This window comes from Hylobates moloch, unplaced genomic scaffold (assembly GCF_009828535.3).
Source record: "Hylobates moloch isolate HMO894 unplaced genomic scaffold, HMol_V3 SCAFFOLD_5, whole genome shotgun sequence".
Classification (NCBI taxonomy): domain Eukaryota; kingdom Metazoa; phylum Chordata; class Mammalia; order Primates; family Hylobatidae; genus Hylobates; species Hylobates moloch.
This window is the reverse complement of record NW_026652280.1, coordinates 82,634,362-82,651,104: the sequence shown is the minus strand read 5'-3', so window position 1 is coordinate 82,651,104 and position 16,743 is coordinate 82,634,362. Positions and strand designations below refer to the sequence as shown.

At 48.3% G+C, this 16,743-nt stretch overlaps 1 protein-coding gene across 1 annotated transcript; it reads right to left on the bottom strand.

Annotated features, from left to right (window-relative positions):
- Positions 1-3,812: 3,812 nt before the first annotated feature.
- Positions 3,813-15,147, bottom strand: PLAAT4 (phospholipase A and acyltransferase 4). The gene is made up of 4 exons (XM_032153155.2): positions 14,888-15,147; positions 11,877-11,985; positions 6,333-6,601; positions 3,813-5,059 (listed from the first exon to the last, which is right to left on the bottom strand). The coding sequence occupies exons 1-4, from the start codon at positions 14,894-14,896 to the stop codon at positions 4,961-4,963; spliced, it is 486 nt and encodes a 161-aa protein (XP_032009046.1). The 5' UTR covers positions 14,897-15,147; the 3' UTR covers positions 3,813-4,960.
- Between the last annotated feature and the right edge of the window lie 1,596 nt (positions 15,148-16,743).

Here is a 16,743-nt window from a genome sequence, read left to right as displayed (position 1 = left end):
TATGGACTGAATGCTTGTGTTTCTCTCACACCCCAAATTCATATGTTGAACTCTAACTCACCTGTGGGATGGTATCGGAGGTGGGGTCACTGGGAGGTAATTAGGTTGTGAGGGTACAGCCTCTAGGATGGAATTAGTGTTCTTATATGAAAAGGAAGAGACTAGACCGGACACAGTGGCTCATGCCTGTAACCTGAGCACTTTGGGAGGCCAAGGCGAGAGGATCACCTGAGGTCAGTAGTTCGAGACCAGCCTGGCCAATGTGGTGAAACTCCATCTCTACTAAAAATACAAAAATTGGCCAGGCGTGGAGGCAGGTGCCTGTAATCTCAGCTACTGGGGAGGCTGAGGCACGAGAATTGCTTGAACCCGGGAGGCAGAGGTTGCAGTGAGCCAAGATCATGCCATTGTACTCCAGCCTGGGCGACAGAATGAGACCCTGTCTCAGAAAAAAAAAAAAAAAGAAAAGGAAGAGACCAGAGCTCACGCTCTCTCCACCACATGAGGACCTAGTGAGAAGGTGGCTGTCTGCAAGCCAGGTAGATTCTCCAGGTGCTCTCAGCATAGCTGTCACCCTGACAAGTGGCTGCCCTGAGCACTTACTCCCTCCCTCCCTCCACCTCCCCAGGGAAGCACAGGTCTCCCCCTGGAGGATGCTTCTGGGGTGCATCCGCCATCTTTGGTCACACCAATTTCTTCACAGGAAGTGAGAGAATGGGGGGCTGAGCAGCTCCTGACCTTTCTGCCCACAGCTTCAAGCTTGCACTGAGTGCTGCTGCTCCAAGGCCTGAGCCTATGAAATCTGCAGCGGGCAGACAGGAGCTGTCCTGGGATATCAAGCAAGGCAGAGAGTGAGACTGCCCATGCAGGTCTCATCAGAGAACATTCCAGTGGCCTGGCCCAAACAACTGACTTTTGGGTCAAATTGACTTGAAGGGAATCCAGAGCCTTCACTTAGTGGCTGTGCGACCTTGGGTCAGTGGCTTAGACTCTGAGTCTAGTTTCTGTCCACACAGTATTAAAACTGCCCACCTCCCGGGAACTATGGAGATCCTGTGGCCTGAGGATGTGGCTAGTGATTTTGACTTCAGAGTGTGTAAACACAGAACAGCTGTTGTGGTCAATTGGGGCATGTTTTCCAAAACAGAGATGGCAGGAGAAGCTGTGTTTAACATCCCTTTCTTTGATGAGCTGGAGCCAGAGCCCAGGGCCCTATCCCTGGTCCTTGCCCCTCCACATTGCGCTTTCATGATGGCTTCCTTCTTCTCCTGTGTCTTGAGTGCCAAGGGTCAGGGCTCTGCAGGAAGGGCCAAGTCCAACCATGGGACCTCCTGATGGTTTGAGTAGATCTTTGCAGGAACTAAGACCCTCCCTACTAATGTCTTAAATTATTTTCTCTTACCCCAAAAGGAGAATTTAAGCCACCCAGGAAAGAGGACAATAGGGCAGGTGGCACTGAGAGCTCTCCTGCTCCTGCTCCTCCTGTGTCCTGCTTGTCTCAGTTCCCAACCATCTTCAGAGCACTTTCTGGTGGATGAACATAAGCAAAACATTTCGTTGTCCATGAGGCAGGAGGGCAGCACTAGGGCTTCTCTGTGCCCTGCCAGCTGTCCCGTCACTCCTGGGTGGGAAAAGGGATGCTGTCTTCGAGAGTGACATAAACGACAAAGGACAATCGAGTCCTACCACACACAGCCCAGGATTCCTGTTTCTCCAGCACCAATCAGTTTTCTTAAAAATTTCCAGAGCTGAAAAACAGCCTGTGGAAGGAATATGTGCATGCTCTCTTCAGCCACTTTTATTTATTTATTTTTTGAGACAACGTCTCTCTCTGTTGTCCAGGCTGGAGTGCCGTGGCGTGACCTTGGCTCACTGCAACCTCCATCACCAGGTGCAAGTAATTCTTGTATCTCAGCCTCCTGAGTAGCTGGGACTACAGGCGCCCGCCACCATGTCTGGCTAATTTTTGTATTTTTAGTAGAGATGGGGTTTTGCCATGTTGGCCAGGGTGGTCTCAAACTCCTGACCTCAGGTGATCCACCCACCTGGGCCTCCCAAAGTGCTGATATTGCAGGTGTGAGCCACCACGCCTGGGCTTCAGCTACTTTTAATCTTAGCAAAAAGATTTGCTGAGACCAAGGACTGTCCAGAGGTGGTACAACCATTTAATGAACTTATGAAAAAATGAAGTATGCTTTTGTTACACATATATATATAATATATATAAAATATGTATTATATGTGTGTGTGTATATATTACATATATATATATTCCACATTTAGTGAAATCTAGTTCATGGAAGTCAGTCCAGAGAGGTCTGGAACTGGTTCAGTGTATTTCTCAACTTCACAGCAACATAATTCTGATGTGCATTAACCTTTACTGTGGTGGCCACAACATTTTTTTGAGTGGTCATATTTTTTATTTTTTATTTTTATTTTTTTGAGAAGAGTGGTCATGTTTTATATTTTTATTTTTTACTTGTACTCCTTTTGATCATAGCTCACTGCAGACTTGAACTCCTGGGCTCAAATGATCCTCCTGCCTCAGCCTCCTGAGTAGCAGGGACTACAGGCACACGCTGTAAGAATTAAAGAAAGAGGAAAGAAACACAAAAAGGGGCTCAACAGTCAAAGACAGGTTTATTTAGAGAATAAACCTGAGAGGGGCTTCTGGTTGATTTTTGGTCAGGAGTGTTCTAACAGACTAAGGATATATAAGAGTTTAGGAAGTGGGAAGATCATTGTAGGTTTGGAATGTTTCTATGTGATGGAAGGTTTATTGTAGGGTTAGAACGTCTCTTGTCAGAGGGGAGGCTATCTTGGGGTTGGTATGTTTCTGGTTGGAAAGGGTTTTATCTTAGGGTTGGAATGTTTCTGGTTATGCTGGGCGTTGGTTTCCCAGCATAGGGAAATGCCCTGATGTTCTGGGGCTGGATTTAGGCAGTTTTTAATCAAGAGGAACATAGAATGTTGATATTTGTCCAAGATGGCGATGCTCCTGCTCTGTCATGCACCACCACACCTGGCTAATCTTTTTTTATTTTTTATTTTTATTTTTTTGTAGAGACAGGGTCTTACTATGTTGCCTAGGCTGGTCTTAAACTCCTGGGCTCAAGAGATCCTCCTTTGGTCTCCCAAAGTACTGGGATTACAGGTGTGTGCCCCTGTGCCCGGCCCTGTTTTTCTACCTATTAGTTAATACATTTATTAATTAAGTAAACTACTATCTTTTTTTCCTTTTTGAGAGATGGGGTCTCACTATGTTGCCCAAGCTGATCTCAAACTCTTGGGCTCAAGTAATCCTCCTGACACAGCCTCCCAAGTAGCTGGGATTACGGGTGCATGCTTGTAATCCGTCATCTATCGAGTGGTTATAGTAAGTTAAGCATTGTGCTTGATGCTAGAGTCCCAATGGTACCAAACTTGGACTGTCCCCAAAATACTGTCAGGGAAAGGCACATTAGTAAAATAACCACATGGATCAGTGTTCATTGCAACTGTGAGAATCACATGAAGTGCAGACACATGGACACCTGAGACTCCTAATTGGGATCTGACCTAGTCATGGAGGTAAAGCACACCTTGGAAGGGCCTGGATGCTCCCATTGTCCAGCACCCTGGAACAACTGATCCTGGACAGGTAATGAAGTCTGGGGAGGTGAGCCTTAGGTCACAAGAAGTGAGAAAGCCTTCTTCTCTTGCTGGGCCTTCTGCTTTTTAGGCCTGCACTCTGGGTAGAGCAGCTGGGCCCTCTGATGTGCAGGTAGCCCTGGAGCAAGGCAGGCATGGATGCTTCTGCAATCCCCAAATGGAGCCTGGTATTTCAGCCAGGAATCTGAGCAGAGCCCCCTCTAGTTGTAGCAATGATAAGTTATTCTCTTTGTTCTTCAACCTTCCAATAGCCCTGAGCTTCCAGCGGAGTCTCGTTAATCATTACAGCCTGGTCTCCGCTGTGTTGGGGAACTAAGGTACCAACCAGCTTGCTCACGCATGAAAAAGTACAACCCAGGGGAGGGTGATGTCCTCAGTCCTGAAGCCAGAGTGGTGGTGGCTGCAGTGACCACCATGGAAGTGGCCAGTGAGTAGGGTTACTGGTGGCAGAGGCTGGAGTGAGGAAGCACAGAAACATGGGGACCTGGGCACTTCTGGAGCCACACCCAGGGCATGCTGGAAGTAGTGGAGGGAGATTTAGAGGTAGCTAATTCTCAGCATTCCACCCAGGACCAGCTTGAGCCATGGCAATTTGGGCATGGAAAGAATATTACTCCATCTAGTAGTCACAGGTGGGTGAGAACTCAGACCTTTGAGCTAAAAATATAAAAAACTTTCTAAAAAGAGGGCTAACTGAGGAAGGTAACTGGGAAGATGCTGGTAGATGCGTAGGTGTTGTGAGGGGATTTAAGCACCACATGAGACTATACTGGAAGGTAATTTAGTTTTTTTCACCTCCCTGAGAGTAAAATTAATGACATGCAATTATGTCGATGTTATGTCTGTGGAGAATGATGATAACAATTCATTGAACATCTGTTACGTATCAGACCTAGCGCTGGGTGTCGTGTATGCATTATCTTAGGTGATCTTCCTGACATCACCTGACATGGAAGAACTGAGGTTCTGAGAATCAAGAGCCTTCTCTAAAGTCACCCAGCTAGAAATTGCTGGAACTACCCAGTGAGTGTTCACTCAATGTTACTTTCCTCCTTTGTGATTCAGAAGTCTATAAAAACATGGTAGAAGTCCTTTCTGAAGGGGCAGATGGCTGTTTATTGATTCTTCAGTCTTGTTTCAATTAGATCATACTTTTGCCAGCGAGAGAGGAAAACAGATGAAAGGATCTAGAGAGAGCCTGAGACAGGGCACGAGGGTCAGGCTGCTGGAGGCATGGGGGCGGCCCATCTCCACTGGGACCCCCACAGCTGCTTCTAACACAGGATTTTGTGGCTGCTTCAGGCTGTCACTTGTTTTGGTGTCTCCTAGTCACAAAAGAGTATCCAACAATACTCAGGATTCCAAACACCGTGGCCACACCGACTTCAAGCTTGGCCTTTTCCACCTGCAAAGCAAGCAGCTTTTGTTGAGTGTTCACAGCAAGCCAGGCTGGCACTTTCTCCCTCCCAAGGGCCTGGAACTCCTCTCCCTCTCCCCTCTCTCCCGCCTCCCCTATGGCCTGGCATCTCCTTTCTTCTCTCCCAGCTGGCTGGCTCAGAATCCTCTCCGACAGAAGCCGTTGACTGTATCCCCAGGGACTCCATTTTCTGGGCTGTGACCACTTCTTGGTGTTCGACTTGTCTGGGCTTGTCCTGAGAATGGGCCCATGAGATCCTTTTGAGAGAGCTTCCAGGTGAGGACATTCGTTCTGATTTGGGGCAAGGAAGAAGGTTTGTGCCTCGCTTCCTAGGGTCTGAGCTCCAGGGGCCAGACTGGGGACTATTTTGCAGTCTGGGTCCTCCCTGAGCTACACCTTTGCACAGGGAGGGCTGTGGCAGAAGCTGAGGGGAGACTTACGGAGGCCATGGCCATATGCGTGCCCCGGGGTCACTGTGTACTGTTCCCAACTGCAGCCTGGAAACTTCCATCTCCAGCTCTACTTCAGCCTAAACTCCAACTCCATGCCTTATCTCCACCAAGGCCTCTAATGGGCACCTCAGACATCACATGCCACGGCAAACTCTCGATTTCCCTCCGCAAAGCCTCTACTCCTGCCATTATCCCCCTCTCACCAAAGGCCCCCAACCATTCAGTCACGCAGGCCAGGGGCCCTGAGCTGCTGCAGAGTAGGCATCACAGGCAGAGACTCTAGAAAGGGACAACTGGGGTTGGAATCCCGGTTCTGCCACTTATTTTGTGTTTTGGGGCAACAAATGTGAAACACTGTGAAGGGACAAGGGATGGAGGCTGTGCCCAGATCTTACACACAAATGTCCTTGAGCTCTTACACAGGTCCACGGACCCTGAGTGTCCCTTGCCTGAGTACTCTTTGGGGGGGTTGCGGGACCTGTCATGGTCCTGGGTTGGCCCAGATTCTCCTGATGACCCCCAGAACTTCAGGAGCCATTTTCAGGATAGGTTTTAGAGGGGAAGGATCCTCAGAGGTCCTCCATCCATCCCCTCCTCTGCACATGGAGAGGGCTTGAGGGGAAGGGACCTGTCCAAAGACCCTCTGTGGATTAGAAGCAGATCTGGCATTGGAGCTCAGAGGTCCTGACTCTCAGCCAGCGGGTCTCTAAGAGGCTGCGTTTGCATCATTTACAGTGATCGCCTGGCTGCACAGCCCAGTGAGTCCAGCCCCAAGCAGGGGAAGATGGATTATCCAGAGAGGTCCTTACCTGTTTAGAGCAGGACTTGCCATATCTCAGCTGGGTGACAAAGTGCTCACAGTTCCCGCTCACAATACTGTACTTCATCTTCTGACCGACCATCTTCTTCGCAGAACTGATGATCACCTCCACGGGCTGTGGTTCATACTTATGGTCCAAGCTGTTGTTGACCTGATAGCAACAGCCTCCTAACACATCTTCTAGGAGCTCCTGTTTTACCACTGCACTGCTGCTCAGGACTGAGAAGATGCTGGAGGAGCCAGCCCCGGGGTACTCACCTGCAATCAGAGGCACTCTCACTGGCAGGGGAAGGTGAAGTAGGGAGAGAAGGGCTTGAAATCTCCACTAGGGAACTACTGGTGTTTATCCTTTCACAAATGTGATTGGAGGATTCACAGATTTTGCTTTTTTAAATTTTGACGGAGTCTCACTCTGTTGCCCAGGCTGGAGTGCAGTGGTGTGATCTCAGCTCACTGCAAGCTCTGTCTCCCGGGTTCACGCCATTCTCCTGCCTCAGCCTCCTGAGTAGCTGGGACTACAGGCGCCCGCCACCAGGCCGGGTTAATAGATTTTGCTCTCCTTTTTTAACCAAATAAGGTGTGAATGTTTGTCCAAGTCAGTGAATGTCATGATTGCCAGTGGCTGCTACCATATTCCATGCTATGCATGTACATCACTTCTGTGGCCAATCCCCTGTTATCAGTCATTTAGGTACTGGAAACATTTTCATCATTATAAACAATGATGTTAAAGCTTATATATTACCTGTTCAGCTTTGTACACTTGTGTTTCAGAAAAAGATCCAATTCGTTTAGTACCCACTGTTTCAGTTACCATGCTGTGCTGTTACACATACTTCCTAATTTAATCTCCTTTTTAACTTTCAAGGAAAATATTATCATCTCAATTTAAAAACCAATATTGGGCTGAGAGAGACATCATGAGACTTTTCTGTGCTATGAAAAGTCCTAGAATCAGGATGTGAAACTGCTTCTCTTAAGCCCCAAAGGGAAGGCTCCTTCCACTGTACTGGGCTGACCCTGAGGGAATCCTTTGTAAAGTGTCTTCTGTCCTACAATCTGGCTACAGTTCTAGGCACATAGAGAGGTACACAGAAGAGCTGTCAACCAGTGGAGCCCCAATTCCATTATATAGTCACTCCAGGTGTTATCTTATTTTTATTAAAATGGATAGTACCTAATGCGCACAATAATTATGTGTTACCTCTCTTGCCCCGTTTCTAATCTCAAGGCTGATGTTTGCACTTAGAACCCTCTTAAGAAAATCCTGTTGGCTGGGCACAGTGGCTTGTGCCTGTAATCCCAGCACTTTGGGAGGCCTGAACAGGTGGACCACGTGAGCTCAGGAGTTCAAGACCAGCCTGCACAACATGGCGAGATCTGTCTCTACAAAGAATACAAAAATTAGCTGCGCGTGGTGGCGCACGCCTGTCGTCTCAGCTATTCAGAAGGCTGATGTGGGAGGATCACCTGGCCTGAGCTCGGGGAGGTCAAGACTGCAGTGAGCCTGATCCCTTGCATGTGCAGTTCCCAATGGGGTTTGCACTCCTATGAGAATCTAATGCTACTACTGATCTGACAAGAGGCAGAGCTCAGGCAGTAATGCCCACTCACCTGCCTCTCAGCTCACCTATTGTGTGGCCCGATTCCTAATAGGCCACACACAGCCCAGGGTTGGGGACCCCTGCTTTAACTGATGCATTGATTTGATAAAGTATTTTACAAGCCTGATAATGTTATAGCCCTATTTATTCAGGTCAGATTTATGCCAACTTTGCTGAGAATATGGAGGGTATAGATGAGTGAACATCAACAAACGTTAACTTCTACCATGGTTAAGAATTTTATTTGACTGGGCGCGGTGGCTCACGCTTGTAATCCCAGCACTTTGGGAGGCCGAGGCGGGCGGATCACGAGGTCAGGAGATCGAGACCACGGTGAAACCCCGTCTCTACTAAAAATACAAAAAAATTAGCCGGGCGTGGTGGCGGGCGCCTGTAGTCCCAGCTACTCAGAGAGGCTGAGGCAGGAGAATGGCGTGAACCCAGGAGGCGGAGCTAGCAGTGAGCCGAGATTGCGCCACTGCACTCCAGCCTGGGCGACAGAGTGAGACTCTGTCTCAAAAAAAAAAAAGAAAAAAAAAAAGAATTTTACTTAAGAAAAGTATTGAAGTTTAAATCCAGATACTATTACATTTGAAATTTTTATAAGGCTTATTAATTTAATAAAATTCATTATCAGGTTTCCCCTATAAGCTTTCTCCTAGGTTAGTTTTCCACAAGCATTGTTTTATATACACTGTAATCAGGATAACACAAGCTTAGTGTTAGATCTTGTAGGAAACCAAGATTAGAAATTTGCAGAATTTAAGAAATTATGTTTTGTGGTAATCTGTGGCCAACGATGATAGAACCTAGTGCAATTGTAAAGTGAAATTCAAGGAGAAGGAATGAGGAGTTAGGCAAGCAGCACACTTGAATATTAGAGGAGAGGAGCTGTGGGTCAGGAATCAGAGAGACCTGCTAAAACCAGACAGATATAAACACAAAGACAGAAGCCAAATAGGTAGCCAAAAATCCAGATATTTGAGAAGCAGGACATTTATAGCAACTAAATAAATAGGGCAAGATAGGCAGGTGAACACACATGATATCCCAGTTGACAACCTTCCTCCCACCAAGCCAGACACGTAAATGCTGCTTCGTATTGGAGCCCAGAAAAAAGGAAAGTTTAGGCTTTCTGTGTCCTATGTGTGGAAGCAGGGAATTGGATTGAAGACTTTCATAGTTGTAAAATAAAGGCAAATCCTGAGGAACTCACTGATAGAGATGTGAAATGACAGTAAGGAAGAAAACAGAGTAACTATACAAATATATTAGTCTAGGGCCACTTAATTTAGAGGAAGAAAAAAAATCACCCCATCCATAGAAATAGTTTGATAAACAGGTCACTAAATAATTGGCATTTATAAAGATTCTTAGTTATCAAGGGCTGCATTGTATTTTATATACTCAGTTTTATAAGGTGATACTTTTTAAATAAGCATTTTAATGAAAATGGTTAAACTGAAAATAATTTTGGTCCTTAAAAGGAGTCAGGAGCTTTTATATAAAGGTACATATTTAAAAGAATACCTCCTTTATAACAGGGTTTTACAGACACTACCATAATTTATAATCATTGTTTTTTACTTTTGGGTTCACCTAGATCATATGAGTTGGTATGATACTTCTAGAACAAAATTATTCATAATGTGTTTTTTGTAATTTATGATTTTTAAGTAAGCTTGACTTATAAATTGACATTGTAATTGTGTACATAATTGAATATATGTGCTAAAATTTAACATTTAGATTTATTTAATTGTAGAAAATACAAATGTAAAACTTATACATGGAAATAACTGTATGCAGTTGACTTTACCATGTAAATTGGAGGGAAACAAAGTTTTAGATCAATTTTCTTTCAAAATTTTCTTTATTGTAAAGTATGCAAAATATATATTCATACCATTTATTAAATCAGAATATTTATACAAAAAAAAAAGACTGCAGCGAGCCTTAATCACATCACTGCACACCAGCCTGGATGACAGAGTAAGACCCTGTCTCAGAGGAAAAAAAAAAAGAAGGAAAGAAAGAAAAATTGTCTTAAAAAGCCTCTTTACAGCTGAGCGTGGTGGCTCATGCCTATAATCCCAGCACTTTGGGATGCCGAGGCAGGCAGATCACAAGGTCAGGAGATCGAGACTATCTTGGCCAACATGGTGAAACCCCATGTCTACTAAAATATAAATAATTAGCTGCATGTGGTGGCTTGTGCCTGTAGTCCCAGCTATTCGGGAGGCTGAGGCAGGGGAATCGCTTGAACTTGGGAGGCGGAGGTTGCAGTGAGCTGAGATTGTGCCACTGTACTCCATGCCGGTGACAGAGCAAGACTCTGTCTAAAAAAAAAAAAAAAAAGCCTCTTTACACCCTGCAAGTTAGGCACAAAAAGGACCATGTGTCTTCATTGCCATGCTTTGCCTTACAAGGTCCCTGAGGGTCATCTGGATTAAGTGGGCTTGATTTACTATTTTCCATCAATTCAGACATTTTTACAACCCTGCCTGGGAGATGATGGCTTGGAGAAAACTGATAAGATGCAAATGTCTTGCTCTGATAGTGATGGGAATGGTTTTTGTCCAGTGACAATGTAAATGCTTGGTGAAAAGAGAACATCAAGAGTTATGTAGTGGCATTGCCCTAGAGGATATGAACTTGCCTGTACCTGCCTAATTTGGCAGTCTTGTTGTCTCATTTCTGCATTTTTGTTGTTGTTTTTTGAGACAATGTCTTCTTCTGTCTCCTAGGCTGGAGTTCAGTGGCACTGTCTCAGGATCTCGGCTCACTGCAACCTCCATCTCCCGGGTTCAAGCAATTCTCCTGCCTCAGCCTCCTGAGTAGCTGGGATTACAGATGACTGCCACCACCCCCAGCTAATTTTTGTATTTTTAATAGAGACGGGGTTTCACCATGTTGGCCAGGCTGGTCTTGACCTCCTGACCTCAAGTGATCCGCCTGCCTTGGCCTCCCAAAGTGCTGGGATTATAGGAGTGAGCCACTGTGCCTGGCCTCTGCGTTTGTTTATTCCCCTTTCATTGGCTATCCATACATACGTTTCCTTCATTCTGCTTTTAACTGGGTATGTCATATTTCTGCTTCTGTTATTAATGAGGTAAATAAAAAATTGGTATTGCTCACTGTGCATTTGTATGAGAATTTTAAAAAAATGTATAAACCTGTGAGAATTGCTCCCAGTAAGGAATCTTGAGTATATAATATCAAGACACCTCGTTCTGTAAAAACACATGAGGCAAAGGATCTGGCACGGAGAAACACTGTTCCTTTTGAGAAACTTTCTTCTTTAAGACCTAAGAAACCTGGCTGGTTTAAGTCCTATGAGATTCTGCATGCCAAGGTAACTGACTTTGAGCTAGAGAGCTCCCAATGCTGCAGCAGCCCAGCTTCGCTGCGGGAGGCAACGGTTTCTTCTCCTGTTCTGCCAGGACCTATGGAATGCACTGTGTCTACTTCATGGGACATATGTGTGTACAATCTCATCAAGCATCCTCTAAGAAGAATGTGTCTCCTAACTCAAGTTTCCCTTCCTTAACTGTCTTTCAGTGGCTCTCATTATCTTATTTTTTTTACTTTTTGAGGTCAAGTTTTGCTTTGTTGCCCAGGCTAGAGTGCAATGGCACGATCTCGGCTCACTGCAACCTCCGCCTCCCAGGATCAAGTGATTCTCCTGCCTCAGCCTCCTGAGTAGCTGGGATTACAGCCATGTGCTACCACGCCTGGCTAATTTTGTATTTTCAGTAGAGACGGGGTTTCTCCATGTTGGTCAGTCTGGTCTTCAACTCCTGACCTCAGGTGATCTGCCCGCCTCGGCCTCCCAAAGTGCTGGGATTATAGGCGTGAGCCACCGCGCCCGGCCCTCTCATTATCCTTTTAACAAATATCTTGAAAATTATATATTCATAAGTTCTTACTTGGAGGAGCCAGATGGATCACGTAGCCATCTCCTATATACAGGGCCCAGTGCTCATAGCCAAGGCGGAAAATCTCAATCAGGTCTCCAGGTTTGGGCTCTTGGTGTGGCTGCAACAGAAAAGCCAGAGATGGAGTATACGGCCTTCTAGGCAAGAGCAGAGACCCTGGCTGGGGGAGCTGCAGCTCATCCTGGAGATGCCTTGCTGATGTTCATCAGCTTCTAGCCCCCATGAGATCCTCAGCCCTGCTGTCACTTTCAGAGGCTCTCCTCAGTGGGGGCACTGGGGGCTGGAAGCCTGGAGAATGATCTTGTGGGATGGGAGAGAGAAGGACTGTCTGGGTGCGTGTGTGACATGTGTGTGCTGTGTGTGTGCATGCTGAGGATGCAGATGTGTGTGCATGGGTGCATTGTACATGTGCTCCTCAGTAGGCTGACTCAAGAGCCTGCATGAACCAGCACCTTTACTGAGGCCAGGAGCAAGGCTGGGAAGGCGAGTCTTGAACTCTCCACCCTCTGCAGACTGACCCTCAGTTCCTCATCACTCCTCCTGCCCTGTGCCTCTCCATGGCCCCAAGAACCACCTCCTCCTCAGACCCTGCCCCATCCAGTCTCAGGACACCTATCTCTTGGAGATGATGCCCTGGGAGACAGGAGCTCACAGCATCCTGCTGGGACCTGAGTGGGGTCTTTTGGGGCCCCCCAGCTCTCAGCACTAAGGGGGCTCTGCACTCACAGAACAGGCCCCTGTGGGAACTCGTCCTACAATAACTGCACCATCTCCACAGCCCCAGGGGAAGGCATGATCATCCCATTGCACAGATGGGGAAACAGGATCAGAGAGGTGGCAGGGCTTTCCTGGAAACACTCAGCTGGAAGGAGGCCGAGCTGGTTCTTCCCTGCGCACCCCTCACCCTGGTTCCTGTCTTGGCCACCTTCTTCCCCTTCCTCACCTCCTTCCCACTTCTCCATGTCCTGCCCGAGGGCATAGCAGCCTCATGATTGGAGGATTTTTCCATTTTCGCCCTCTCTGTACCTGTCCTCAGTGGGTGACAGCCTCCTCCTCCCTTATCCCAGGATGTCCCATCATAGACCTGGGGTCTGCTCTCCTTTGCCTTCTTCCTCATGCCAATATTCAGTCACTAAAACCAATCAATGTGGACTCCGGAAGCTTCTCCTGGTTGGTGTGCTTGTCAATATCCCATCCACTGACTTGGTTCAGGCAGCCCCATGCCTGCCTCTGTGACCCCCACAGCCCCCTGACCAGCCCCTGCCTCCTGTCCCTGCCGCTCCACATCCAACCCCTCAGAACCCATGGTGGCCTTCCCAAGGGCACATCTGGCCATGAACTTCCTCTGATCTCAGGGCCCAGGACACACCCTGTGGGCAGCGCCCAGGCCCTTCCTGACTGGCCCTTCCTCACCCTCCTCTGCCTCCCTGGGCTCTGCACCCACAGGCCCACTGAGTGACATCCCAGCCCCTCACTACTGCCCTGGCTCTGGCCTCTGCTGCTCTGCACATCTGGTTCTCCCTGCCTCCATCACTTCCCTGCAGCCTCTCTTCCTCTTCCCCTCCCTCAAACCCCCTCATCTGTGAAGCTGCCCTGATGGCACCAGCCTGGCTCAGCTGACCCGCCACTCCACTCCCAGGACCTGGGTCCCCGGGGGCCTCTCCTGCTCTCTGCAAGGGTCAAGTTGAGCTGCAATTCCCTGTGCCTGCCTGTGCCCCTCTGGGCTGTGAGCTCCAGGCAGGCAGGATCCTGTATGCTCCTCCCTCCCTGCACCTCCAGGATCCAGTGAAGGGCCTGGCATAGAATGGGGCAAAGGAAATAGACAAGGAAGAGGGAGGGGAAAGGAACAGGGCCAGGACTCCCGCCCAGCTCCTCCTCTGTTATGTCAGGGCACCGCAGGACCCAGAGATGGTCTCCATATGGGGAGAGAGAGGGGCTTTTAACTGCAATGCTGAATGTCTAAAACCACAGTCAAGGTACTGGCAGCCTCAGCTGGTGGCCAGTGAGATATGAAATTTTAAAGTCCTTCCCCAGAATCGGGTGGTGCTGTTGTAGTGGGCCACCCTCCAGAATTTGCAGGACCCCTTCCTGGAATGGTTTTGTTTCTAGTAATAGCCTGATCCCCGCTGTTCCTCTTTTTTGTTTTTTTTTTTCGAGATGGAGTCTTGCTGTTGCCCAGGCTGGAGTGCAGTGGCGTGATCTCGGCTCAGTGCAAGCTCTGCCTCCCGGGTTCACGCCATTCTCCTGCCTCAGCCTCCCGAGTAGCTGGGACTACATGCGCCCGCCACCCCGCCCAGCTAATTTTTTGTATTTTTAGTAGAGATGGGGTTTCACCGTGGTCTCGATCTCCTGACCTCGTGATCCACCCGCCTCGGCCTCCCAAAGTGCTGGGATTACAGGTGTGAGCCACCGCGCCTGGCCCCGCTGTTCCTTTTCAGTCGCACACCACTGAGCTCAGCCTACTCTCCCTAGAGCTTCTGCCAATCGGTACATCTGGGCTAATAGGAGGAGAAATTTCAGTATTCAGAAAGCTGCTGAGATTAGAATGCACCCTATAAGGCCAGATGATGCCACAGAGGAACGACGAGAGAGAAAGCATCGTTTGGGGTTGAGAAGGGACTGAGCCCCAGTCACAGCAGAAGCAGACGATGTTGGGATTTGCTTGTTTCCCACAACCCAGAGTCCCCCACCTGCCCACACTCTGGCTTCTCCTCCGGCTGAGGTAGACTTGACACCTGGCACCCCACAGCTCTCTACTACACGGGAGTCCCGGGCTCCTCGCACTGTGCCAGGTACACAGAGGAGGTGGACTCTGCCCAGAGGACTCCCTGTCCAGCCGGGCAGATGCACTTTTAAAAGACAAATACACTTTTCCATGACAGCCTTCTAAAGACGAGTTCTGGAGCTGTGTGCCCAAGGCCAGGAGCCCGGACTGAGGCCTTTCTTAGGGGTAGCTGCCTAACTGCTGTAGAGTCAGTAATGCAAAGTCACGGGAAACTTACCGAAGCCATCTCGAAGCCAAGAGGAGGTCTGGTGCTCTGCTATTTGTGGATCAGCTTTTATACTGAAGGAGAGAATTTCAGTTTCACTTTCCTTTTGACATTGTTTCAACCTCACTTAAATACTAAACACTGTTTAAGAGAGACAACTGTTTAAAAAGGAGCTATTTCTCTAGATGGAAGGACTAATCATTTCTTACACAAGCCATGGACTCACTGGTGCTTTAAAGCCACCTTGGGAGCAGCCAGAGTCAAAGGAGAGCCCTGAATTTCTGCCCTTGCTTGAGAAATAAAGGTCTCTTCCTGTTTTGTTTTGTTTTTTTGAGACAGAGTTTCACTCTTGTCGCCCAGACTGGAGTGCAATGGTGCGATCTCAGCTCATTGCAACCTCTGCCTCCCGGGTTCAAGCGATTCTCCTGCCTCAGCCTCCCGGGTAGCTGGGATTACAGGCACCTGCCATCATGCCCGGCTCATTTTTCCATTTTTAGTAGAGACGGGGTTTCACCACGTTGGCCAGGATGGTCTTGATCTCTTGACCTTGTGATCTGCCTCCCCATCGGTCTCCCAAAGTGCTGGGATTACAGGTGTGAGCCACCGCACCTGGCCAAAATAAAGGTCTCTTCTAAAAATAACCCTGGGCAGCTCTTCCTACTCCAGGAAGGGGAGGCGTTTGGAGGCAGGGAGATGTCAATCCCCAGTGCACCCCATAGGACATTGTCTTGTAATGACTCCCAGAAAATATTGGGCCAGAAGTCTTGGGGGAAGGCCAGAGGGGGTGCTTCATTCCATGGGGATGCCCTGGAGGTGAGGAGTACCTTAGACCATGTGGAGCCCAGGAGCTCATGGCCCCATTAAAATGCATTTGGGTGCAAGAAGCAGAACTAAACTCAAAGGGGCTTCAACAGCCTGGACACCCATTGTCTCGGTAACAGAAAGGCAGGAAGAGGGTGACTCAGGTTGGGTCTAGTGGCTCACCAAGGTCACCAAGGACTCAGCAGGCTGTCTCCATTGCACTGGTCCTGGGTCTGCACTGTTGCCCTGCAAGAACTCCCATGGCTGTAGCAGCCTTGAGTGGCCCATTTTTACCTGGCTATGCCCAAAAGATGGAGGGAAAGATGATTCTCATCATTTGTCTTTTTTTCAGGGAGTAAAGTCTTTCCCACAGTCCCCCAGATGACCTATTCCTTTCCCCATTGGCCAGAACTGGGCCATATTTTCACACCCAACCAGAGGCCTAGACAGGTGGATCACTTGAGCCCAGGAGTTCAAGACCAGCCTGGCCAACATGGCGAGACCCCGTCTCTACTAACAACACAGAAAAAAAAATTAGCCGGGCATGGTGGCACGTGCCTGTACTCTCAGCTACTTGGGAGGCGGAGATGGGAGGATTGCCTGAGCCCAGGAAGTCAGGCTGCAGTCAGCTGAGATTGCTCCACTGCAGTCTAGCCTGGGCAACTGGAGTGAGACCCTGTCTCAAAGCAAAACAAAACAAAAAACCCCCATTTCTGTTGTTTAGGTTAGCATGCCTCTGGGTTTCCCTCAAAACACTGTTGAATGATGTTGCTGTTTTTGGGCAGAGCGTCCAGGGACCTCTGTGGATATCACGAGGAGGCCTCAGAGCTGTCTTGGGCAGAGCTTCTGTAGGTGTCTTGCCATGGTCAGTTTCTTTGCTGTTTTTGTGGCCCTCTGCAGCAGTGTCCACGGTCATTATCTCAGCCACCTTTTGGTTTCAGTTTCTCGTCACGTCTTGGGGGTGTCTGGCCACAGCAGATGTTATCTCACTACCTCAGTCCATTATACCTATGTTTATCATTTTGAGGGTTCAGCAGTTTCACTGTGGGCTGAGTCACTTGTCATAA